This window comes from Octopus bimaculoides, chromosome 28 (assembly GCF_046866305.1).
Source record: "Octopus bimaculoides isolate indiv1 chromosome 28, ASM4686630v1, whole genome shotgun sequence".
NCBI lineage: Eukaryota > Metazoa > Mollusca > Cephalopoda > Octopoda > Octopodidae > Octopus > Octopus bimaculoides.
Window position 1 is genome coordinate 10,945,220 of NC_142955.1, and position 26,284 is coordinate 10,971,503.

General features: G+C 36.6%; 1 protein-coding gene across 6 annotated transcripts; it reads right to left on the minus strand.

The window, feature by feature from the left end:
• Nucleotides 1-5,113: 5,113 nt before the first annotated feature.
• Nucleotides 5,114-23,769, minus strand: LOC106878562 (protein GVQW3-like). 6 transcript variants are annotated; one of them, XM_089344828.1, is made up of 3 exons: nt 23,083-23,564; nt 17,644-18,773; nt 12,405-13,913 (listed from the first exon to the last, which is right to left on the minus strand). In XM_089344828.1, exon 3 carries the CDS (start codon nt 13,902-13,904, stop codon nt 13,446-13,448), a length of 459 nt encoding a protein of 152 aa, XP_089200954.1. In that variant the 5' UTR covers nt 13,905-13,913; nt 17,644-18,773; nt 23,083-23,564; the 3' UTR covers nt 12,405-13,445. The 6 variants fall into 6 exon arrangements, with proteins under 6 accessions (XP_052833275.2, XP_089200954.1, XP_089200951.1 ...); XM_089344825.1 differs by having other exon boundaries at nt 22,224-23,564; XM_052977315.2 differs by lacking the exons at nt 12,405-13,913; nt 17,644-18,773 and adding an exon at nt 5,114-8,371 and having other exon boundaries at nt 23,083-23,769.
• Between the last annotated feature and the right edge of the window lie 2,515 nt (nt 23,770-26,284).

Consider the following 26,284-nt stretch of genomic DNA (forward strand, 5'->3'; position numbering starts at 1 on the left):
AAATAGGAATTAAGTAAACATTGTCGAAACGATTCCTCAGTTCTTCATATTTTCCGTTTCAAACTTAGTAGTAAAGCTCATAAACGCTTAGCAGCTCCTCCACTCTCTCACTCCTCCACTCTCTCACTCCTTCACTCTCTCACTCATACTTACACACCCTCTTTCTCTCCCTCTCCCTCTCCCCCCCTCTCTCTCTATCTATATATATGATTTTTTTCTCCGTGTTTTTCTCCTTGTTTTCTCCGTATTGTTTCTGTTGAAGAGCGTAGCTCGAAACGTTAAAGACTTTCTGTATTCCCGAGCGTCAAACTAATACATCCTTTTGTTGTTTACACCACCTGTCCTCGTCTGTTGTTTTTTTTCGTAAATTATCCCATATATATATATATATATATATATATATATATATATATATATATATATATATATATAAATTTAATAAATGGTGTAATACGCATATGTTAAAAGAATTCATTTAACATCTGCGTATTACTCCATTTATTAAATTTTTATATTTACTCAAGTACCCAAAATAACAGGGAATTTCTACCTCATAAACAGGAGTTACACCACAGTCATTTTGTGATCTTTGCTACCTTGGTATCTATTGAACAATTTATTTTGTCAAAGTTAATTATTAACTAAGAGAAAATAAATACATATAATAAAATAATATATATATATATATGCATATATGGTGATTCAAAAGTCTCCATACATAGGAAAAATTTATTTTTTTTAAATAAGAAACAGTTTATAAGATCCCCTAGATCCCCTGATCTGACCCCTCTTGATTTCTATCTTTGGGGGCATTTGATAGGCATGGTGTATCGCGGAAAGATAAAAAAAAACATAAATCATTTGAAGGAACGCATCACCAACTCATTTGCACACGTATCACCAGATGTGCTATTACGAGTTTACAATGAGTGGGGTAAACGTATTGCAATGTGTATTCAAAACAATGGTAACCATATAGAACCTGTTAAATAAATAAAAAACCTTTTCTTATAAACTGTTTCTTACAAAAAGATAAATTGTTCCCATGTATGGCGACTTTTAAATCACCTTGTATATATATATATATATATCATTATTAATAAATTATAGGGTAGCAAAAAAAATTTTAGAAATTTTATTTACCACCAGTGGTCTAGCGAGAGTAAAAAAAACAGTCAATAGACTATGTATTATTCATTTAAAATGCAGAGATGCCTATAATAGGACATCTACTCGCTAGAAATAGCAGCAAAAGACTATATACCACAAAAATTAGGGATAATTTTGAAAGGAAATGAAAAATAAAAACGTTTACCAATCTATATTCTGTACCATGGTTTCAAGTCAATTTTAGTAAGATAAAAATTATATATCTTAACAAGGTAGGACTATCATCAGCAGAAATGACCAGACAACATATGAAGCACGAGTCAATAAGCAGCATGGTTCGTGTCTGGTCATTTCTGCTGATGATAGTCCGACCTTGTTAAGATATATAATTTTTATCTTACTAAAATTGACTTGAAACCATGGTACAGAATATAGATTGGTAAAAGTTTTTATTTTTCATTTCCTTTCGAAATTATCCCTAATTTTGTGGTATATAGTCTTTTGCTGCTATTTCTAGCGAGTAGATGTCCTATTATAGGCATCTCTGCATTTTAAATGAATATATATATATCTTTACACACACACACATGTATATTATGATGATAAAATACAGAGTGATAGACTGGGCGTATGCTACATGTAAATCCATCATTTAGATAGAGTTACAAACATTCCCAACTACCATGAAATCAGATTACCTGACCTACATAACTTTCTGGCAGCCTGGAGTGGCAAAAATGAAATGTAAACACAGATCTAAACAAAATTATGGAACACATGAAAACAAATATAAAGAATCGATTGAAAAACCTTTGTCCATCAACTTATGAATGTGTTATGTACAGAGAATAGGTCCAAGATACTGACAATGTTGTTGGCATTCCGTCGCTTACGACGTCGAGGGTTCCAGTTGATCCGATCAACGGAACAGCCTGCTCGTGAAATTAACGTGCAAGTGGCTGAGCACTCCACACACACGTGTACCCTTAACGTAGTTCTCGGGGTTATTCAGCGTGACACAGTGTGACAAGGCTGACCCTTTGAATTACAGGCACAACAGAAACAGGAAGTAAGAGTGAGAGAAAGTTGTGGTGAAAGAGTACAGCAGGGTTCGCCACCATCCCTTGCCGGAGCCTCGTGAAGCTTTAGGTGTTTTCGCTCAATAAACGCTCACAACGCCCGGTCTGGGAATCGAAACCGCGATCCTATGACCGCGAGTCCGCTGCCCTAACTACTGGGCCATTGCGTCTCCACTGACAATGTAACCAGGCTGTTTCATGCAAAGGTGGCTGCACGTCGTTTGCTTCAGATATTTCAAACGGGAAATGTTGACGTAATAAATAAAATGTGAAAATTTCTTCCTCTGAAGTTGCATTTTCGACAATCTGAATATAATTTTTTGGTAAATTTTTACAAGTCCACCCCATACTTTTCACTAAGAGAAAAAAAACAAACAAAATAATCTCGGATTTTTTTGTGTAGAATCAACTACCCTGATCTCCTTATGTGCCGCAAACTCTTTATGCTGGTTTGGAAAAAAGTGAGGGCGGAACCGGAACCACCCACCCCGAAATTATTGCAAAATTTCTTTTTTCGCTGAATGAATTACGGTGACCTTCTAATGTGCCACGAAACCTTTTTTTTTTGTCCGAAAAAGTGGGGTGCAAAAGCAAATCTTTCTGCTTATGTACCCCTAAGGAAAACAAAAAATGTTGTTTATAAACATCAATACATGCATATTAAGAGAGAGCCACTTACACATACATGCAAAAAATACATACATGACAACACACACCTTCACTCACTCTCTCTCTCTCACCCTCCCTCTCCCACACACAAAAATGAAACGCATTAGTTACCCGATTAGAGTTTCGGCGGGAAAATTTGCCAAGGGAAAGTGATTTTTTTTTTTTTTTTTGTCTGAAACACTCGATACCATTTCAAATCTGTTCTGCAATCTGGGATTAATATATCCAGTGATTTTAAAAGGTATTAGAAAGATATTTTATTTTGATATTATACTTTTACTTGTTTCACACAAACACTAACGTTTTTTTCAGAAGAATTTTGTATCATTCTTTAATCTCTCCTGCCCAAACTTCGTTACCACTAATTTCTATAACCTTAGCATTTTCACTTATTCTTTTCAAACTTGTTTGAATTTTCAATCTTATGTAATCCACACTCTCGATAATGTACTTCTACAAAATGTTATCTAAAAATATGGGTAAAGAAACAGCAAAAAAGTTCTCCCCGTGAAAATGGGGGTGGGGGTGAAATTTCCGAGTGTTCCACCCCCACTCCCGTTTTTCGGACAAAAAGAAGTATTTTGTAGCATATATTAAGAAACAGCACAAAAAAAAAAAAAAATCCCCGTGAAAATGGGGAGTGGTTTGAAATTTCCGAGGGTTCCACTCCACACCCTTTTCCGGACAAAAAAAAAATGTATTTTGTGGAAAATTAGAAGGTCACCGTAATTCCTTCAACGAAAAACAGAAAATTCCAATAATTCTGGGGAGCGGGGTGTTACGGTCCCCACCCCACACACGTTTTTTTCAGAGCCAAAATAAGGGATTTGCAGAACATTAGGAGGTCAGGATAGATGATTCCACTCGAAAAATCCGAGTTTTCTTTTTTGTGGGGGTGCATTTGCAAAAATTTACCAATTTCTTTCTGTTACGCGAACCAAAATACAAAAACTAATTAATCAAAGAAATCTTACCGGCCGCCAGTTAGTCAGTTAAATTCAGTGTACATGCCAATTTATATAGTTGGTTTTCAGTGTTGCCCGGCTGTTTGAAAAGTTGCGTAAAAACGCGAAAATTCCCGGAACAGGAATATTTTTCATTTCACATATTTTTGGGACACATTGACTCAAATATGATTTATGATTTCACTAGGTTAATTCTGTTCCTAAACATTTAAATTAGGAGTATCTCTTAAACCGTTAGCTTCACATTTCGACAGCTTAACTGAAATCTAGCCCACGTAACAGGAACTGAGAGGGATATCGCGTGGAACAGAGAAACTGTGGGTGATACAGATAATTTGACGTTATTTTTGAATTCCGCACGCAAAAACATATAAGATAACAGGTATTCTTTTCCTTGGAACAAATTCTTTGTTGACCAGTGTTATTCTTATCGTAGTTTACAAATCCAAACATGAAAACGTTACTCAACTTTGGAGTTTATGGAGACAGACGCCCCTTTTCACACACACACACATGCACTTATTAATGATGTGGAAAAATTAACACTTGCTTCTCCAAGCCTAGATTCGAAACCGAATCTAAGAATCCTCGGTCGTCGAAACCATTACGATCAACAAGCGCGAAAACAGGTTTTCTTTTTGTCCTGTCAAAAAGTGATTTGGTCATCTTCCTTTGACCTACGACCTCAGCCATGTCAGGCGAAGTTCAAATGGACAGGAGCTGACCTATTTAGGTACAAACTCTGCTGCAGTATGTCTGTCCTTCTAGCTGCCACTATTATTATAAATACCGGTTGTCAACAGACAGATGGGAGAGAAGGCCCCAGCAGCCAAACGAGGAAGCTCTACGACACAACAGGTTTTGGCGACAGCAGAGACCAGAGCAATGTTTGAAGTTCCACGGTAGACTACTGTCTCAGATAAACTACGTACACACACACACACAAACATATATGAATTTCTGACATATCATTTCCACAGATGTACCCTGTTTCTATTTCTAGCAACTCGTAGCAGTTGTCAACATTTTGCATGTAGTGAAGAATTATGTGTACCAACGACAAATTAAGTCCAGTGAATAAATTATTTTTAATTATGAATCGATTCACTCATTTGTTTACTTAAAAGGCATCTATTTACCATGATACACATTTAACCACTAACTACAGATGTACACAGCTACATGACAGGTATACATAATACTGATTTACGCATGAAGTAAACACATGCAGACAAATATATCAATATAACAAATTTTAAAAAACAATCAATGAAGAGACAAAAGAAACAGTAAGAGGATACATGTTGATTTTATTAGGTATTTCTGTTTATTTAGAAACCTACAATGAAATTAGATGTTTCTGTTTATTTAGAAACCTATAGTGAACAGGTCATCCGCTGGGGAGCTAATTTCCACAACTCTACAGTTTCTCTTCTCCATCCCAAATCATTATATCAGGTTTGTTGTGCTTACATTTTATTGAGGTCTTCACTGGGACATTCCACCAGTACCCCTTTTTACTGCGGGTTCTTATTTCTTTGTCCTTGGGGTTTTCCTTCCGATGGATTTCATTATAGAGTGTCCTTGAGAGTCTCATCGGTAGATAATACTGTGATGACATTTTCGGACAACTGCTTATGATGTGGGTGATATCTTCAGTGTGAACTCGACGAAGTCTGCATCTGTTGTCACATTTGATTGCTTTTCCTGCATCTCTATCCCTTTTGTGCATCAGGTATTTGGTTGATATTTCTTGTCCCTGGACTGCAAACACATACTCTTCGAGGTGGGAGGTAGTAATCTGGCTATTAGTCCATGATAGACTGCTTTGATGATCAATGTTACTATCATCTCGGAGCTTTCTATTAACATATCCATGCATAGTCTTCTGCTCATAAAGGCTCATCCTTTCATCTGATGATACGTTGCAGTAGAATCGTGTGACTTCGTTGGGCATGTATTCTAGGTTATCAGACAAGGAATGTTGCTCAAGGAGCTGCCTTCTAAGTCTTATGATGCTAACAGAATCATGTATGGAAACTTGGTCAAGGGATGCACTTCGACACTTGGTGGTTAAAAGATGTTGCCGAAGGGATATGATACGACATTCAAAGGCATTTTGGATCGATGTTAAACATCTACTGCCAAGTTTTCGTTTTAGGTAGAGGCGATCAATGTCATTGTTTATGTGGAAATTATGTGTGCTTGTTAGTATTTTTCGGGTTTTCACATCAATGGCTCTGATCTCATCAAGCATCCAGTCAAGCAGCGCAAATGTTGGTACGAGTACTGACACTGCAAGCACATTGCGGTTCACTGTTTTATTGAATGCAGAGAGTCTTGTGTATTTGTGTGAATACGTTTGTGTACTCTTGTGTACTCTTAAATTACCAAGTCGAGAAAATGGTCTGCTACAAATATCACATTTATATGGTTTCTCTCCTGTATGTATACGTTTATGTGATTTTAAGCTGCAACTTACAGAGAATGATTTACTATAGATATTGCACTGATATGGTCTCTCTCCTGTATGAATACGTTTATGCACTGTTAAGCTTCAACTTACCGGGAATGATTTACTACAGGTATTGCATTGATATGGTTTCTCTCCTATATGAATACGTTTATGTATTTTTAAGCTATTACTTACAGAGAATGATTTACAACAGATAATGCATTTGTAACAGGTGATATTAATTAGAAAACAGTAATATGAAACGTCGGGGTCATCAGTTATAAGAATAAAAATTTGTGAAACGGTTTTGTTGTAAATTGTTGAAGATGAACAATGCATGAAGTTTTAAGAAAGTATTTATTTACCGTTACATTATACAATACCTTACCTCGACGGGCAGGTTATAAGATCTGAGAGCATGCGAAGTAAAGATAGATGTATAGTTTGTGTTCTCTCAGCAGTAAGCCACAGATAGTGATAGAATGATGTCAGAGAACAGAATTAGAGTTAGTAAGAGTGAGAGAGTGTGAGATGAAACAACTGCTTCTTTGGTAAGATACCATAGTTGTTCTAACAGGTCAGTCAGACTTCGTTTTCCCTAAGTTGTCACCGAAGTGACTAACTCGTTGAGTGACTGAACTGTCTTTTGCTTGTGGGTTCTTGCTTTTATAACTATCCAGAAGGATAGACATATCGTTGAGAACAATAGATTTAGTTGGTGGTCTTGTTATCTCTGTTCTAGCTTTTGGTGGATTAGAAGAGGTTAGAAAGGGTCAAGTGGTGAAGACATTATATCGGGCCTAGCTAAAGGCATCTGGCGAATGTAAAACTGCTGTCAGAGAAAAACCATTGTTCCACCGTGAGAAAAGTTCAGTTGAACTATTAATTTAAATTTGGCTATGGTGGATCGAATCCACTTCATGTCTGCAAGATCCAACATACTGACATGGCTTCTCTCCATTGCGAATACGTTTGTGTACTGTTAATGAAACTTTTTCAAAACATAATTTACCACAGATGTTATACCGATATGCTTCCTCTCTAATATGAATGCGTTTGTGGACTGTTAAATGAATATTTTGAGAGAATGATTTACCACAGATATCACAGCGATATGCCTTCTCTCCTGTATCAATCCGTTTGTGAAAAGTTAAGGAAGTATTTTGAGAGAATGATTTACCTCAGTTATCACACTGAAATGGATTCTCTCCTGTATCAATCCGTTTGTATGCAGTTAACTCATCATTTCCACAGAATGATTTACTACAGATATTAGTGATATGGCTTCTCTCCCGTATGGATTCGTTTGTGTCTAGTTAAGTCAGTACCTTTAGTGAATGATTTACCACACATATCACAATGATATGGTTTCTCTCCTGCATGAATTCGTTTGTGTGTAGTTATGACCTTGAATGAATGATTTACCACAAATGTTACAGTGATATGGCTTCTTTCCAGTATGTATATGTTTGTGTTGAGTTAAAGAGAATGATTTACCACAAATATCATAGTGATGTGGCTTCTCTCCTGTATGAATACGTTTGTGTATAGTTAGGTTATCAATCTGAGAGCATGGTTTATCACAGATATCACAGCGATATGGCTTGTCTCCCGTATGAATACGTTTGTGTCTAGTTAGGGTATCATTTCTAGAGAATGATTTTTACAGAATTCACATTGATATGGTTTTCTTGTATCTTGAGACATATCTTCAGGAAAAACTCAGTTCCTTAGGTTTCTGACATTTTTGCAATATTTTTCTTCTCAAATTAAAATATTTCTATATATTTTTTGTTTTTGTTTGCAAAGTTTATTCCTTACCAAATTTTTCATCTGCTGTATTTCTATCCATCGTTATCTTCATCTAACAGTTCAAATGAAAATTTATCCACGTTTAATTAGCACACAAACTCATTTTGTACACACTCCAGATTACAACACAGAAATTTTGCTAACAGTCTCAGTTCAAAGCAAATATTTCACAGGAATTCTACCATGAATTTATTAAAAGAGGCTTAAATATCTGTTCTAGAGTCTATAAAGGATAATAAATTGATGATGCATCTTTTGCTATGCTAATGTCATCTGATATTCTGAAATAATAAAGAAACACCAGTTAAAATATACAGACTACTTAAAACAGAGAGATTCAACAATAGAAAATTTACATTTCTATAGAGATTAATTGCAGAAACAAATATTTACCTTAACAACTGAACATTTTAATTTACTAAAATTTACATAGCAGAATTTTGTGCGAAGCATACATATTTGCTAACTATAGCTACACCTTCACATTGTGTTAAGATTATATGTATATCAAACTACAAAATAGTAGACAAAAACCTTCTCTCTCCAGAAATATAACTTGACATGGTTATTTAGTCCCAGGTCAGCTTTGACTGAGTAAATATGATTAAAGACATTCCATCCATGAATTTCCTATCTTTTTCATTAGTACTATATATATCTAGGACTATATTGTCCAATATAGATCTCAATTTTTAAGAATGAAATGAATTTGAGGGAAATGTAGCTGCTATTTTTATTATGTTGTGCAGCTACATAGAGCTCCTAGATGGTTCACAGTTGCTATTTAGCCCAAGGTTAACCCTGATTACGCTACTTTATGATCAAAATAAGATGTTTTTCACAGATCTTATGACTATTATGACAGATCAATCAAACATAAACATTGATGAATAAAGAAAAGGCAACCAAAAAAGAGAAAAAGTGAAAAGCTTTCTTGTTACGTGTGGGTGGAACACACAAGTCGGGGGCTAGCAGATAGCAATAATACAGTGAAACAGGGCATGTGGGAGGAACACAAAGGTCTGGGGCTAGTGGAGAGCAATGATACAGTGGCACAGGGCCAAGAGGATAGGATTGAGGCATGAGAGGTAAGCATAATGCATGAAACGGAAACGTGAGGAAGAGATGCAGAGATGTAGTTTGGTTTGTTGTGGTAGAGCATATGAAAAGTTTCTTTGTTAAGTGTGGGTGGGACACAGTACTTTTAGAACTCAGTTTCACTGACATAGGGTGGGTCTTGAATAAATAAGCCTTACTTTTGAAAAAATAGTCTGAATGCTAAAGAGTTAAATGCTATTATTTTGTCAATTTTTCATATATTTTTGTGTAAAATGAATTATGCATTATTAGTCTCATTATTTAATACTAAACCTTCGTGGATGTATGTATATAAATTTCAATTAATTTCACTTTAAATATGATGACAATGCTTTGTATTTGTGTTTACCAATCCTGGCAATCAGAATTTTGGAACAGAAGCTCTATACCTCATGGGAAAGAAAGGAAAAATTAGTTTGTTTCATTTGTTCTTCAATTTCCATTTAAAAAAATATTTCTGTGTTTTATGTCACAGAAATTTCGTTTTGTACCCTTCAATGCAAATAAGCACTGTACCCAACTTCCACATGTTTTACGTTTCATATTTAGGGAGCTCTATACCAAAACCCCACTTCCTGTTAACCCTATACATGGCCCTTTAACTAATATCTCTTCTCCACTTTAAAGCTTATTTACTTCATATTAACTTTTAAATGTTTCAATCATTAAATCATCATCATTTGAAAGTTGTCTTCTATGCTGGTACAGGTAGGATTTTTTACAGGACCTCTCCAGACTCCAATTGTCCATTGTGGGATGGTTTCTATGGCCTGATGCCCTTCCTAATGCCAACCACTTTACAATATGTGCTGGGTGCTTTTCATGTATCACCAGCATGGGTGCATTTACACAGCACCAGCACATGTGCATCTTATGTAGCACCAGCACCTGTAATGGACAAGCATGTATGTATGGATGACAGTGATTTTACTTAGCTTCTCAAGTACAGCAAATCACATCTTCTGGTCCCTTGTCATTTCATCAGTGAGGTTCAGCATCCAAAGATCTTTTCTCACCACTTTGTCTGTCTTCCTGGGTACCCTCCACAGTTAGAGCTCAGCACTTCTTTATGCAGCTGTCCTCATCCATGCACATCACATGACCAGACCAGTGTAGTCTTCTCTCTTGCACACATCTGATGCCTACTTACACCCAGTTTTCCTCTTAAATCATTTACATACTGTCATACAGGCACACTGACATTACCCGTCCAGCAGAGCATGCTAACTTCATTTCTTTTAAGCCTTCACAAGTCTTCTGTAATCAAAGCCTATATTTCACTGCTATGTAGCATAGTTGTATGTACACAGGCATCATACAATCTGCCTTTCACTCTGAGGAAGAGGTCCTTAGTTACCAACAAAAGTAGAAGCTCTCCGATCTTTGCCCAGCCTGTTTCTATTCTGGCAACTACACTTTCAGAATTTCACCCACCACTGCTAACTTGATTGCCTAGGTAATGAAAACTGTCTACTTCTTCTAATGATCCCCCTGAACATTTGAGGGCGTCTATTGTCTGCACATTTTTGGTGCTTATTGCACCCGCACATGTGCCACACACAAAGACTATTCTTTGTTAACCTCCTCGATACTGCTACACCTCTTATGTGTTCAAAGCTTACACTGAATATAACGTATGGAATTTCTACCAACACCCATCTGACATATTGAACAGGTCCATCTCCCTACTTACTAGGACTTTGGTTTTTGCTAAATTAACTCTAACGCCCTTTGATTCCAGGCCTTGCTTCTACATTTGAAATGTCTTCTCTACGTCAGATAGTGCTTCAGCTGATAAGAACAAGGTCATTAGCTAGGGGTAGCCAGTCTTGAATTTCTCTGTTAAGCTCTGAATGACTAAAATAAACAAGAGGGGGCTGAGAAATGATCTTTGGTGAACTCCTAACTGTACACTGAATTCATTGTTATACTCGTTGCCAACCTTCACCTTCCTGGCAGCAACAATAATAGAAGTTATGGTCTTTACACACACAGGAATACGGTAAAGGTGCTGAATATGCACACAAGCAATGACCTCCAGGACAAAAGAGAGGTGGCTGCACACAGACGATGAGATATAACTACAATTTAGTACCCCATGCGAGACTATTTTATCATAACTTTCCGGAAGAATGCATTTTGTTGCATTAAATTTTGCAGAGATACGGTTATTGTGGGTGTAGAGTAAGATGAAGTTGGTAAAATTTAAGAAAAAAATATTTGGAGGAATTTCTAATAACCTTTGTTATCAATTTCTGTGACTTTAACATTTCTCACATAAGTTTTAAAGATTTATGTTTGAAATATCAAAATACCAATAATATAGGCACAGGCTGTGTGGCAAGAAGCTTGTTTCCCAACCACATGGTTCCAGGTTCAGTCCCACTGTGTAGCACCTTGGACAAGTGTCTTCTACTATAGCCACAGGCTAACCAAAGCCTTGAGTGGATTTGGTAGCTGGAAACTGAAAGAAGCTCATTGTACATATATATATATACTGGAGCCTGGTGTTGCCATCTGGTTTCACCAGTCCTCAGTCAAATCGTCCAACCCATACTAGCATGGAAAGCAGACGTTAAACGATGATGATGACGATGATAAATAATGAGAAGATGGATTTGTTATAAATCTTAATTTTGTACAACGACCGTTTCGACCCATCCTGCTACAGTCCTTTATGCACAGAACTCTGTTCAACATGTTATGTTGCATTAATTTTGCAGTCTGGGTCTCATCAGGTACATCCCTAGTGTTTGCAACTCTTATTGAAGAAAGATAATAGTAATTGAAAACTGTAGCAATGTTTCATTCCCTAACCAGACGGGCACATAACAACACGACAGCGAAAACTCAGGATCTTTAGCAAGACATGACTTTATGTATAGATGTACCTGATGAGAGCCAAACTACAAAATTGATGCAACACATGTTCAACGATGTCACACTCATAAGGAACAGTACAAAGTAAAGATTAATACCAAATCCATTTTCTCATTACTTAAGAAATTATTATTATTATCTCAACCAACACTGCGGAGTTCCTGAAGTAGATCCAACTGAAATATACCCCGATTGCGGATGACACCAAGTCACCCAAACTGTGCCAGTGCTCTACTCAACACTTCAACTCCCTAAATGACATATACCCATTAGTGCAAAATATTAAAATATATATATAAATTGTAAATGCAAAAATAAAAACAAAAACACAAAGGATTCTGCGGTACATGTGTTTCAAGCTTTATAGTTGTTACATCAGTGTATAATTGACAGTATAAAGCTATCTTCAGCCGCAAATGTATTCTCTCCCAAGAATTATATCACATAGAAGTTAAAGGAGGAAGAAAGATGAGATATAAGAGGTGAGGTTCCGTTTGGTATTTTGCGTTGTACTATACCTCGTAGAATTCTTAATTTGATATATTTATACACAATTTTCTCGGTACTCCGGAATCTGTCCTTACCTTGCCACAGCCCTGCCATCACTTGATAACTGATGCTGGCATATTTATGTCCCCCGTAACTAAGCAGTTTGGCAAAAGAGACTGATAGAATAAGTACTAGGCTTACAAAGAATAAATCTAGGGGTCGATTTCTTCGACTAACACCCTTTAAGGTGGTGCTCCAGCATGGCCATGGTCAAATGACTGAAACAGATAAAAGAATAATATCTACTCTACATCCATGAATATCTATTTCTACAAAATGTTATTTAAAAATATGGTGTTTTAAAGAGTGGTATGAGGAACAAAATCAGGGGTAAGGCACCAAAGTGTAGTTATATACAAAACAGAAGGGATCACATAGAAAACGATATGCTACGTTCCCCTGAATTTATAAATAGATGATGATTTTAGAGAAATGACTATGAATTAAAATTTTATGGTATATTCTATAAAAATATAAACAGCACATCTTAGAATTTTGTAGACATTCAGATTCCACACATTTTGTGTAAATAAATACTTTAAGAGACAATCAGGGAACCTGTGATTAATAAAACTAATTAAAAAGAATTACTACTTTATAGCATTTTATAATCAATAGAATACCTTAGTTTAGAATTTTTATAGACTTTTAGGGTGTGCAGCATGCTGTTTCTAAGTGGTCTTTCTCTTTTGTACCACAGGTTGTTGCTTACATATTCAACAACCTTAATGCGTATATACATTATGTGTGTGTGCATGTATGTATATACAAGGGGGTGCTGAAAAGTTCCTGGTTTTGCGTAAAACAAAATACAGGAGGATCAGTTAATTATGATTTTATTGAACATATTCCCTTCTCAGATTCACACACTTCTTCCAGAGGTCCTTCAGTTTTGCTATTTGGCACCCATTTTGCAGAATGCTGTCTCATGTCCAGAATGTTGTGGATGATGTGGCCAACTCTTTCGCGGGAAATCCCCAGTGTCTCAGCTATGACTTTAGCTGAAATCCAACGGTCCTTCAGAATCATGAAATGCACAATGTCCGCTTTGTCCTCTGTCGTCGCAGAAGTTGGCCGTCCTGACCTCGGTTCATCTGTGACTTCAAAATGACCAGTCCGAAACCTTGACACCCAGATTTTCACTGTGGAGTAAGATGGGCAGCCCTCCTTCAAGACTTTCTTCATCTCGCCATGGATTTCTGCTGCTCCTTTGCCTTGCAAAAAGAGGAACTTCATGACCGCTCGCGCTTCAATTTTACCAAAATACACTGTAGGAGCTGCCATCATGCGTTAAATCTGCAAAAAAGAGAAAGATATATTTCATACCATCACGATATTTTTGCATATCTTCTTCTAAACAGTCGTCCTACCTCCCCTGTAAAGGTAACTGCTCTACCTTTTCGCAATGCCCTTAAATACAGTACCCCCTTGTATACGAATGTATGTATGTGCATATGTGTATGTACATATACATATATATATATATATATATATATATATATACTCAACAAATGCAAGTGAATGTTGTTATGTATGTGTATTTAGCTTAAAAAAAAAAAAAGGATTCTGAAATGGTGCATCCTTAAATACGAATCTGATTTTTGAATTCTGCATCTCACAGACAATGTCATTCACAAATGATAATAGAAAATATATAATTTTCTCAGCAAAATAACTCAACTTTTAGATTGACGACTCTCCCACTCTATCACCATCAATCTATCTTCCCCTATACATTTACTGTAATCTTTGACACTCACTCTCTTTGTATGTGTATTAATTCTCACACATTGCTTTCATTTTGTTTCAAACCTTGTCTTGAAATGTTTACTTTCATTTTATCACAGCTATCACATGCAAAACTCCTGAGTGAAGTCGTAGTTTTTTCAGCCTCTCCTCGTAGCTCATCTGCTGCACTGTTGCCATCTTTTTAGTGTAGTGATGTTGGACTGCTTCAAACTCTGCTGTTAGTTTGGCACTATGTGGTGACTACGGCTGACAGCAGTAGTCCAGGTGGCTGAGAACAAAGGTCCTCCACAGGGTCAGCATAACCTCTTGGTCTCGTCTTGAAGTACCTTAGCATCCATCCTGCCAGTTGTCTGCACTTTCCAGCTGTCTTGGTAACATGCATATGAAATGATGTATCATTGCACATACTGATCCCCAAATCTTTCACTGCCTGTGACTCTGGGATTGTGGTTGTGGTGCCTTCAGGTCCTGTATATGCAGGCTGCAGTGTACTTGTGAGTTGATAGTGCAATGCTTGAAATTTTCCAGCATTAAACTGCATATTGTTTACTTCAGCCCGCTTGTATATTGCATTCAGGTCTTGCTGTAAGCTTGTGATGTCATCTGGATTTTTTATTGCCTGTGATAATTTTGTATCATCAGCATAGCTAGTGACAATGGCTAACCAAATGACCATGGACATGTCTAAGAGGGCTATTATAAACAGTAATGGCCCCAAGACAGTTCCCTAGGGGACATCACTTAGAATTTGAGTATCCTCAGAAAGGGCAACACTGGGTGCAGCTGCCTGACTTCTGTCTTTAAGGAAGCCATGCAGCCACTCCCCCAGTTTACCAGCAATGCAAAGGACTCACTACTTCTGACATATCATGCCACGATCTAACTCATCAAAAACCTTTGCGAAGTCAAGATATATCACACTGACATCTGCATGATCAAGTAGCTGTTTGAAAACCCATTCATAGTGCTGTAAGAGCTTTGGAAGGCAGCTTCTTCCTAGATGAGAGCCATGCTGTTTAGTAAGCAATTTTCTTCTAGGAAATTATCAGTTTCTTTCTAATGATTCGTTCCATGACTTTACTGATATGTGAAGTCAGAGAGAACAGCCTGTAGTTTCTGGCCTCTGCCTTTGTGGATAGGGCATATAATGCCTTCTTTTCGTTCTTAGGAAGTTTACCACTTGCAAGGAAACTCTAGAAAAGTATCTAAAGTGGTTTCACTAAAGCCTGCTAACATAAGTTCAGGAGAATAGCTGGGAAGCGATTGGGACCAGTTGCTGAGCTTGAGCTCATCTCATCTATGGCTGTTGTTATATCTGCAACCTCAATGTCAATGTAATTGATGGTTGCCACTTTCTTTTGTGGGACTGCAATATTAAAGAATTCAATTTAATAGGAACATGGATGCCATATCTGGGTAGGTGTTACTGGTGGCCATCCTGCGTCCATCCCGAGGTGGTCTTATGCATTGAAATGCACGGCTTTGAGTATGCATCCTTTTCATATGCAGTAACCCCTTGCAATATCGCGGTTCACCTATCGCAGTTTATTATTTAAGCTTACATCGATTTCTCTGTGGCGTTGTTTTGCATTCATAATAAAATAAACATATACAAATTATAAAAATAATTAAAAAAAATATACAACACAGTACTGTTTCTACTTCGTGGATTTTTACCTATCGCGGGAGGGGGGGAATGTAACACCTGTGAAAATTGTTGGCTATTTTGGTTTTATAATGAATTTTTTTAATGTTATATTATATTATATTATATTCATAGTGATAGGAGAGTATTGTAGTTTGCTTGAAGCATTGTGTATTGTTTGTAAAGAATAAAGAATTTAGAATGGTACAACAATGCCCTATAAAACAAAAAATGGACTATACACCTATTGTAATTTGGTTATCTATAGTCTGATGATATTTCAGAATTACAATTCCTTCTTCAGATCTTCTTAGCTGGAGTCTCAGCTATAAACTCTATATTGTATATATATATATAACATTACATATATATATATATATATATATGTAATATTGTTTATAGCAGAGACTCCAGCTAAGAAGATCTGAAGAAGGAATTCTAATTCCGAAATATCATCGGACTATAGATAACCAAATTACAACAGGTATATAGTCCATTTTTTGTTTTATAGTGCATTGTTGTACCATTCTAAACATTTTTATTCTTTATATTCATAGAATATTATGCTATATTATAATATAAATAAATAATTGGATTGTCGATTGTACCTCTCTATTTAAATTATCGTTTATGTATTTACACATACAAGCATACCTGTGTCAGCAAAAAATGCAGACAGTTTTATTAGTGATAGAAAATGGCACATCAACAATGGGGAAAACTATTATTAATTGTCAGCAATCTAGTAAATATATTTACATACACAGAACTGAAACACTTGAAGAATAAGATGTAAGATTTTGGTTGAAAATATCACCCACATAATGCATGTTTGTGTATATACATACACATGTACAAATACATACATACATACAAATACATACATACAGGCGTAAAGAGTGGCTGTGTGGTAAGTACCTTGCTTACCAAACACATGGTTCCGGGTTCAGTCCCACTGCGTGGCACCTTGGGCAAGTGTCTTCTACTACAGTGTCAGGCCGACCAAATCCTTGTGAGTGGATTTGGTAGACAGAAACTGAAAGAAGCCCGTCGTATATATGTATATATATATATATGTGTGTGTATGTTTGTGTGTCTGTGTTTGTCCCCCAGCATCACTTGACAACCGATGCTGGTGTGTTTACGTCCCTGTAACTTAGCGGTTTGGCAAAAGTGACCGATAGAATAAGTACTAGGCTTACAAAGAATAAGTTCTGGAGTCGATTTGCTCGATTAAAGGTGGTGCTCCAGCATGGCCGCAGTAAAATGACAAACAAGTAAAAGAATAAAAGAGTATGCATACACATACACACATGTATATATGTACATATATATGCTATTACGAAGTATATATACATACATACATACATACATATATACATATATATATACATATATATACACACACACATATACAAATACATTTATTTATATATAGATAGGTAGATACATATATATCTATACACACATATACATATTTATCTTATAGACATATCTTCCCCTTCCTCTCTCTCTATATATATGTGTGTGTGTATGTGTGATCCGAAAGTAACTCCCTATTCTAAAATAACTATAATATATTTTTGAAGTATAATTTCTCCAATTAATGAATATGAGAAGAAAGTATATTACATGGACTTTTATTTAAAATTCAATATGGGCACCATCATTCGCCACCAGCTTTTCAAGTCGACCATGAACCGCATCAACTGATTTCACAAGGAACTCTTGCGGGATGGAACTAATAACTTCACATATTCTCCCTTCAAGTTCTTCCAGATTTCTTGGTTTGGTTGAGTAGACTTGTTCTTTCAACCAACCCCAAAGAAAAAAAATCGCAGGGTGTTAAGTCAGGGCTTCTGGTTGGCCATTCGTGTGAACCACAACGACCCATCCATTTTCCAGGAAATTGGGCATTCAGCCATTCATGAACAACAATAGCAAAGTGTGGAGGAGCACCATCTTGCATGAAAATTAAATCTTCAATATTGTCCCAAGCACTGATAGTTGGCCAAACTTCATCTCTCAACATAGTGAGGTACCTTTCGGCGTTCATGGTATCATGAAGGATGAAGGGACCCACAATCCTGTCCAAAGTCATTCCACACCATACCGTTATCTTGGGTCGATTCTGCATTTTTTCACTGGTAACACGAGGATCTTCTCCTGCTCAGTGGCAGTTATGATGGTTTACAAACCCACCTATGTGGAATACAGCTTCATCACTCCAGAGAATATTTTTTAAGAGATTGGGCCAATCTCTAAACCAAGCCAACATCATCTCTCCAAACTCAATACGAATGTCGCAGTTTTTGGCAGAGAGTGCTTGGCAGTAGTGTGGCTTCTAAGCACACCATTTAAGCTCATTTTTAAGCACATTACGTACACAGGGAAACAAGAACCCACTTTCTCTTGCTGCTTGTCGAATTGACTTTTGCGGGCTCTGGGTAAACATTTTTTGAACAACTTGCACTACCTCAGGGTCTCTGAATTTGGAAGGGCGACCGCTTCTTTGAGTATCAGTCACAGATCCTGTAGTCATGAGTTTTGCATGACAATTCTTGATTGTCTTTGGGTCAATTTGAGCATGTCTTCCCTTAATGGTTCTCCACCATCTTTGCACTAGAACAATGAATCGCCCAACTTCATAACGTGCAGCTATCTGGGCGCGTTCCTGTACAGTAAGACGTCCAGCCATTTTTGTAGGGCTTTGAAATTTCAAACAAATTAACAAGATTAAAAACCAAATTCATATAACAGATCTGAAAAGAAAACAAAAGCATAGATTTAATTGCCACACATTAAGTAACATACACACAAAAATTGAGAAACATATTACAGCATTTGAATAAATTATAGTTATTTTAGAATAGGGAGTTACTTACGAATCACCCTGTATATATATATTCACAGTAATACTTCAGTAAGACCAGCTTGTAAAGACACTGGGTTTACGAGTTTTATTTTATAACAAATATAAAAAGCTTAAAGCAAAAGATCCAAATTTTGAATGAAGCACAAAAGTTTCTACTACCATAACGAATGCTTCTGAGAAATTTATAGTGAAAAAATGCTTCTTCTAAGCAAACAGCTCTAGACCTGTTTTCTAAAAAGAAATCTACAAGTCTGTCTATGAGTGCTTGCAAATTGGCGATCACGTCTACAAGTGATGGTGTGCACGAATATAATGCGAGTGAAAGTGATGAAGAAAATGATTATAATAATAATAATACTTTTTATTATATATGATCTTGGCATTCTTTTTACTTTACATAAAATATTCATAAGATTCTACTGTTGTTTTATTGCCATTTATTTATAAGTATTATAAATTTTAAAGGTAAAATATTTTCCTGAGAACAAATTATGATTTATAACATTGCTACTATGGGAAATTATTGCTCTGCTTTATAAGTTTTTGCTTAATGAGCAGTCTCTGAGAACAAATTAACTCGTATGTCGAGGCATTACTGTATCAAGTAGATGGCCCTGCTCAATCTGTAGAAAAGGCATTGGTAGAAACTCCATAAGAAGTAGCCAGTGCAAGCTATAGACACATAAGAGGAGCAGCAATATCAGAGGAAGGTTAACCGGGTGTATAGTTTTTGTGTGTGGAAGGTGCATGGGTACAATAAACACAAAAAATGTACAGAAAATAGACTCCAGTAACTGCCAGTGGGGTAAGCTAGGGGTAGTAGATGGCTTCCGTTATCTAAGTGACCAAGTTAGTAGTGGAGGTGGATGCTCTGAGAGCATAGCTGCAAGAATAAGAATAGATCAGGTAAAGTTCAGAGAGCTCCTACCTCTGCTGGTAATAAAGGGTTGCTCTCTCAAAGTGAAAGGTAGACTGCATGATACCTGTGTGTGAACAGCTATGCTAAATGGCAGTGAAACATGGGCTGTGACCATCAATGTCATGCGTAGGTTTGAAAGAAATGAAGCTAGTATGCTTCTCTGGATGTGTAATGTCAGTGTGCATGTTTGACAGAGTGTAAGCATCTTGAGAGAAAAGCTGGGCATAAGAGGCATCAGATGTGGTGTGCAAGAGAGACAACTGTGCTGGTATGGTCATGTGTTACATATGGATGAGGACAGCTGTGTAAAGAAGTGCCGATCTCTAACTGTGAAGGGAACCTGTGATAGAGGTAGACTCAGGAAAACATGGGACGAAGTGGTGAAGCATGACCTTCAAACTTTGGGCCTTACAGAGGCAATGACTAGTGATCGAGACCTTTGGTGATATGCTGTGCTTGAGAAGACGAGTCAAGCCAAGTGAAATCATAGCTGTGGCCAATGCTTTTTTGGTTCAAATTAGTCAGCTGACAACAGTACACATCAGAATTAATGGTCTAGTTTTGTTGGTGAAGCTCATAATAAATAATGCCTTTATGATCCAACCTAACACAAAGCATAGCTGTTTTAGCAAGAAAATTCATCTTTGGTTGCTGTTTTGGGGGATCCTTACGTAAACTCCAGGATTTTTTCACATACAATCCATTTTACATCTCCAGTCACAAGTTGTTTCAAAGAAAGGCATGTTTTCACTCTGTTTCAAAAGCAAATCAAAAACGGAATACCAGTGCAAGCAATTCTTTTCTGAGAGTTTGTGAGGGACCCATACATTATAACAAATGTATCCTAGCTTCACTAGATGTTCAAACAACATAAATTACGATAATAAACAACATAAATTATGATAATAAAGAAATTTGTGGGAAAAATGTTTTCCGAAGGAGTGAGGAGAGAGGACTGTTGGAAAATTCACACAATCCAATTTTTTCTCTCATTTCAGGATCTAGTTTAGCACCTGGTCACCAAAACAAAACAGTTTAATAGGTGTAAAAAATGTGTAGAAAACGAATACAAAAACAAAAGTTTGCACAAACGAACGTGGGGGGGGGGGGGGGGGGGGTACTTTCGGAAAATTCACACAATCTGATTTTTTCCTTCAGAGATTTCAGGAAAATGGATATTAATTAAATTTTACAGAAACACCTTTCAAACAGCATATATTAGGATTATAAAGAAATTTGTGGGGAAAATGTTTTCCAAAGTGTGGGAAGAGGACTGGCGGAAAATTCACTCTTTCATACTTTCCTGATAGAAAATATTTTTTCCTACACACACACACGGCTTCCTTTTTTTTTTATTTCTTATATTCCACAAATTTCTTTATCATCGTAATCTATGTCGTTTGAAAGGCCATGGAGAGGTTTACTTGAAATCTATCCTTCCCTCCATTTTCCATATCATCACATTTGAAAACTAGTGTTGGAGAACAGGGAATTTCAATATTTGTGAAAATTATAATTTTGATTTCTATGAATGCATCAGCACTTTTCACCGTAACGATCTAAAGTCGGTTGAGTTCCTTCGTTCACACGGAGTATTAACAAACGTAGTGATATGCCCACAGTGAAACACCGATGGGAAAATGCCTCACTCTAACGATTTTGGAGATAGCACACATAGAAGCATACACACACAAAACATTGAAAGACTTTGGAGAGACATAAAAGAATTAATCCAAAAGCCAGGTATTCGATCAAAATATCTGCAACAATATCTTGCAAGATATTATTCATAACTTTTGAACATGAAGAAATCTGTTGCACAAGTTCTTCATAGAGGCAGCCAAGTTATACCTTCCTCTCTCGGATCGTTGCCGTCAAATAATTACCAAGACGAAGATATGTATATGTATGTATATGTGTGTGTGTGTGTATTTTTCCCCCACAAATTTCTTTATAATCATAATCTATGCCGTTTGAAAGGTATTTCTTTAAAATTTCCTTAAAGTTATGAGGGAAAAAAATAGGGTCGTGTGAATTCCATGAAAGCCCTCTCCCCCATCCACCACGCTCCGTTTGCGCAAATTTTTGTTTTTATATTCGTTTTCTATCAATTTTTTATACCTGTTAGACTGTTTTTTTTTTGTTTGTTTTTGTGACCAGGTGTTAAACTATATATTAACCAAAATTTCTTTTTGTTTTGGTTTTTGCATAGTCGTATGAATTCCAGTATGTAGAATACAAATTCGCAAAAATTTTGTGAAAATTCCAAAAAATAAAAAGTTATGAGGGATTATATGGCGTGCTTAAAACAGGATTCCGCCAATTTTTGTATTTCACTGGTATGTTTTGGTTTCATTGTTAAATATACAGATGGCAGGCAATTGGCAAAACAGTTTGAACTTCAGACACAAAGCTTACCATTTCTTCCGGATCTTTGCGTTCTAAGCTGAAATCCAACAGGGGGCCAGGAATCGGTAAAATAGAACCAGCCAAGTGTTAATGTCGACGTAATAGACTTCCCCAACCCCTCAAAGATGCCAGCTTTGTGCCGAAATTTGAAGCAATTAATCCACCAGTACATATGTAACTAAAACTGTATATTAGCCACATTTTATTCAAAATTAAAACGTATAAGGAAACAAAAGTCGACGTGTGTGAAATACCCGCACTCCCCCATTGTTTTTATGTTAAATTTCAATGTAATCGTAATCTTCACCTTTTGAAATGCATTTGCAGAAAATTTCACTAAAAAAATCTCGGTTTCTTTCGTGGTATTCTGGTTCCACAAAGTTATGAGGAAACAAATAATGTGGGTGGAGGAGGGAGACACATTAGTAGTCATACCATAAAACAAACATTCGATATATTATACTAAAGTATTGGTTTCTGAACATTTAAGTAGTTGAAGAACTAAAACACACAACAAACTAACGGGGGTAACGATGGAAAGTCAAAAGAAAGTTAACTTTCATAGCAAGAAATAGCAGCGAAACCTAGCACAAATCATAAACAAGTTTCATCTATAAAAAATACGTAATGCAAGAAACAGCTAGATTTCTTTCTCGACCGTTTTACCTATGTTAAAGTGCAAAAAAAAAACATAATAGGAATTTTGAAAGAAGCATCTATAAAACTAATTATCAAACATCGAACGGCTATGGTGGTCCACCCCCAAAAATAGTAATTAAAGGGGCCTATAATAGACAAAAAAAAAATGGTTGAGAACCCCTGGTCTACAGTATTAAAAGATTAAATATTTTCATTATTTGATACTCACGGAAATGTCTGATAAAGGATAGTGTTGTTATGACAGAGGGTGGAGGTTGAGAAAAGTATTAATGGTCGAGATGTGTATTATTAGTGTAAGCGGAAGTTGGAGAAAAGTATTACAATTTGGGTGATTACGAGAAATTATGCGGGAAATATTTCTGATGTAAATAAAGGTAACAACGGGGTAATGTTTACTGCGCATGCGTATCTTTCTCTCTTGCTTTTTCTCTCATCAAATGTTTACAGTAGCTAACTCACGTTGTAGCATTTTGTCTTTCAGCACCTTGCAATCGAAGGGTCTTGTACTTTGCTATTGGGCTAATTATCAAGCCGTTAATCGTTAATCAACGAAGTAAACATTTTCTTTAATGATTTAACTTTTAAGTTAATTTTGGAAATCATCATCGGACCATTTAAAACTCAAGTCAACTTCAATTCTATTAACGAATTTTATAGTTCTGGCACTAAGAGCAAAAACTGATTTTTGTTTTCTTTTGTATAATAAAAATTAACGTTAACGGTTTATCGATAACTTCCGTTACATTAGGAAACAATTAACGGTTATCGAAGTTAACTTTTTGGTTAACGGTTAACAAAATTAACTTTTCGATTAACTGTGCCCACCTTTGCTAATTACTGTGTTGTTCCATACGTAGCCTCTCCAGGTTATATAATAAATCAATCAATTGGTCTATTTATCTGCATATATATATATATATATATATATATATATATATATATATATATTATATATACTTTATTTAAAAGCAGCAGAAATATAACACCTTGTTGCACATTTCATGTGCTTACTCCGGTATATATTATATATATATATGTATATATATAATATATATATATATATATATATTCTTTACAAATAGATTTGTAAAGATATTCAACAAAGAATATTCCAGCACCACCGAACGATCTCGATACAAACTCTGGAGAAAATAATTAAACTGAACAGGAAGATGAGGTGGAAGGCTTTTTCATTTGATCATCCCAAACTACCAACAGAAACCGAACATTTGGGGCTTAAATCTAGGAAGTTTCCACCCAAGATCAAGGAACTAGAGGCGTTTGAAAACGACCTGTTGAACTTAATATCCCACCTCGAACCCTTTCCAACGTAAACTTAGAACAGACACCTGCAAGTTTAAATTTTCTGATAGAATCATTCTCTTCTCCGAGGAAACCAAAAATTTATATAGAGTATTTAGTGACACATACGCACAGCTCTTTAACAACAGCATTACACAGAAGTACAGGAGGGTTCCCCACCCCCCAGTGTATGATAGTATTAACCAGGAGGCCAGAGATATAGCTTTTAAACTAGGCATAGAAGACAGGGTAGAGATACTAGCGAAGAAAGAGTCCTAACATAACTAACGATCAAGGATCATAACCCTAACCCTAACCCTAACCCTGAATGCAGTCTGATAAACCCGGCGAAGTCTGAGATCGGACAGGTGAGCAAACGGCTCATCAGGAAGATCACTTACAGCATTAGAACGCCTCTAACCTCGCCCTACGGTGCAACACCAACAAGGTCTGCATGGTTTAAGGCCAATAGTGATTATGGTAGAGCTAAGTTTATCCAATTTGATATAGTAGATTTCTACTTTTCTATATCAAGGGAGCTCCTGTTAAAGCACTGACCTTTGCTAGGGCCCATACTGGAGTAAACAACGAGGACATATGCATTATCATGCACACCAGAAAAACCCGACCATTCACCCCATCCGGATTCTCAGAAGAGAACTTGCTACGCTGAACCGAACTCAGAAGATCAAGCAACATAACCAAACAGTTTGAGTTGACGCTTCTGATTCATACTAAATAACCGGACGCATCTTATTTTTCTGAGAATATTCGTTGGTTCGATACAAAATCCGACCGATGATAACCATAATCCTGCGAAGTGTCCTGGTACCAAAGGAACTCAAGCGACCCCTAAAGGTCCCGGACAGTGTTTAAGTCTTGCAATTGTAAAACAAGACAAAGAGAGCCAGAGACCTGAAGACCCGAAATTTTATCCTCTGGCTCAAACATCAGTAGTTGCAAACCTCCTTGTCAAGTGAGTCCACAACTCCAACAACATGTCCAAGTCTTTTTAAGACTTTGCACTCATAGCTAATCCTATTATGGACCACATTGCCGAGATAAGTGAAGCAGTCAGCAACAAAAGACTCAGCAAGAATAGCCACATCATCTATAATATCCAAGTCAGTCATCCGAGTTTCACAAATGAGTGCTTCTTCAATTCAATCGAGTTATCATCTGATCAAGTATCAAGTCTATTCATACATCAAACAGAGTGGGAACCAAAATAGAATTCTGACAGACCTCAAATCTAACTAGAAAAAGTCATATGTTGAGCCCTCAATCCGAACTACGTTCACTTTTCTAGTATACAAAGCCACCTTTGACTCAATCAGCTCCAGAGAATATCCCTATTTACTGAGTTGAATGCCTTGCAGAGGTCGACATAATTTGCAAGCAAAAGCCAAAACTTCTGCATACGCTCAAAGTGCACTCAGAAAGCCAGAATACTGTTGATAGTTGACTTCTATGGCGTGAACACTGGCTGCTGAGAGGCAAACAGATGATTTTGCACTCTGTTTAGAAAATCCTTAGCAAAGACCAGTTGCTGAGGGAAGAGTAAGAGCCCTATTGATGTTGTAGTCGTGGCGGTCACATGTACTTTTACAGAAAGAAATAATTACACCCCTCTCCCAGTCAGGATCCATATTGAGTAGATGACCTGACATGAACAAAACCACAGCATACCCACCTTTCATAATCATCTCCCCATAAATTCCACAAACACCCAACTGCCTTTCTGCCGATTGTCTGCTGTATGAACCACGTCTACGTGTGGCAGATCATATCTGACTGGCAAGTTGGTCACCGGTGCTGAAGACATCGTGGTATTCAAAACAGTACAAGATGATTATCCTCAAAGAACTTGGAGCATCCCTAACTTTTCTCCCCACTCCTGTCTACTCAGACCTTTACTCCAATTTACACAATTTCTCTCCACCCTGTCTACTCAGCCCCCTATACTACCCACACTTTTACCTCACTTCTCACAACATCCCTTAACCTGTCTAATCATTCTTTCGCTGCTCTCCTCACATTTTGCTCCGCGCTACCTACACTTCTCAGTTCTATTCACACTTTTGTCTGATTCAGTTTACAATATTTTC

Excerpts from the sequence above, each read along its gene's own strand:
- LOC106878562 (XM_052977315.2), bottom strand. The coding sequence starts at position 6,080 with ATGCTTGATGAGATCAGAGCCATTGATGTGAAAACCCGAAAAATACTA.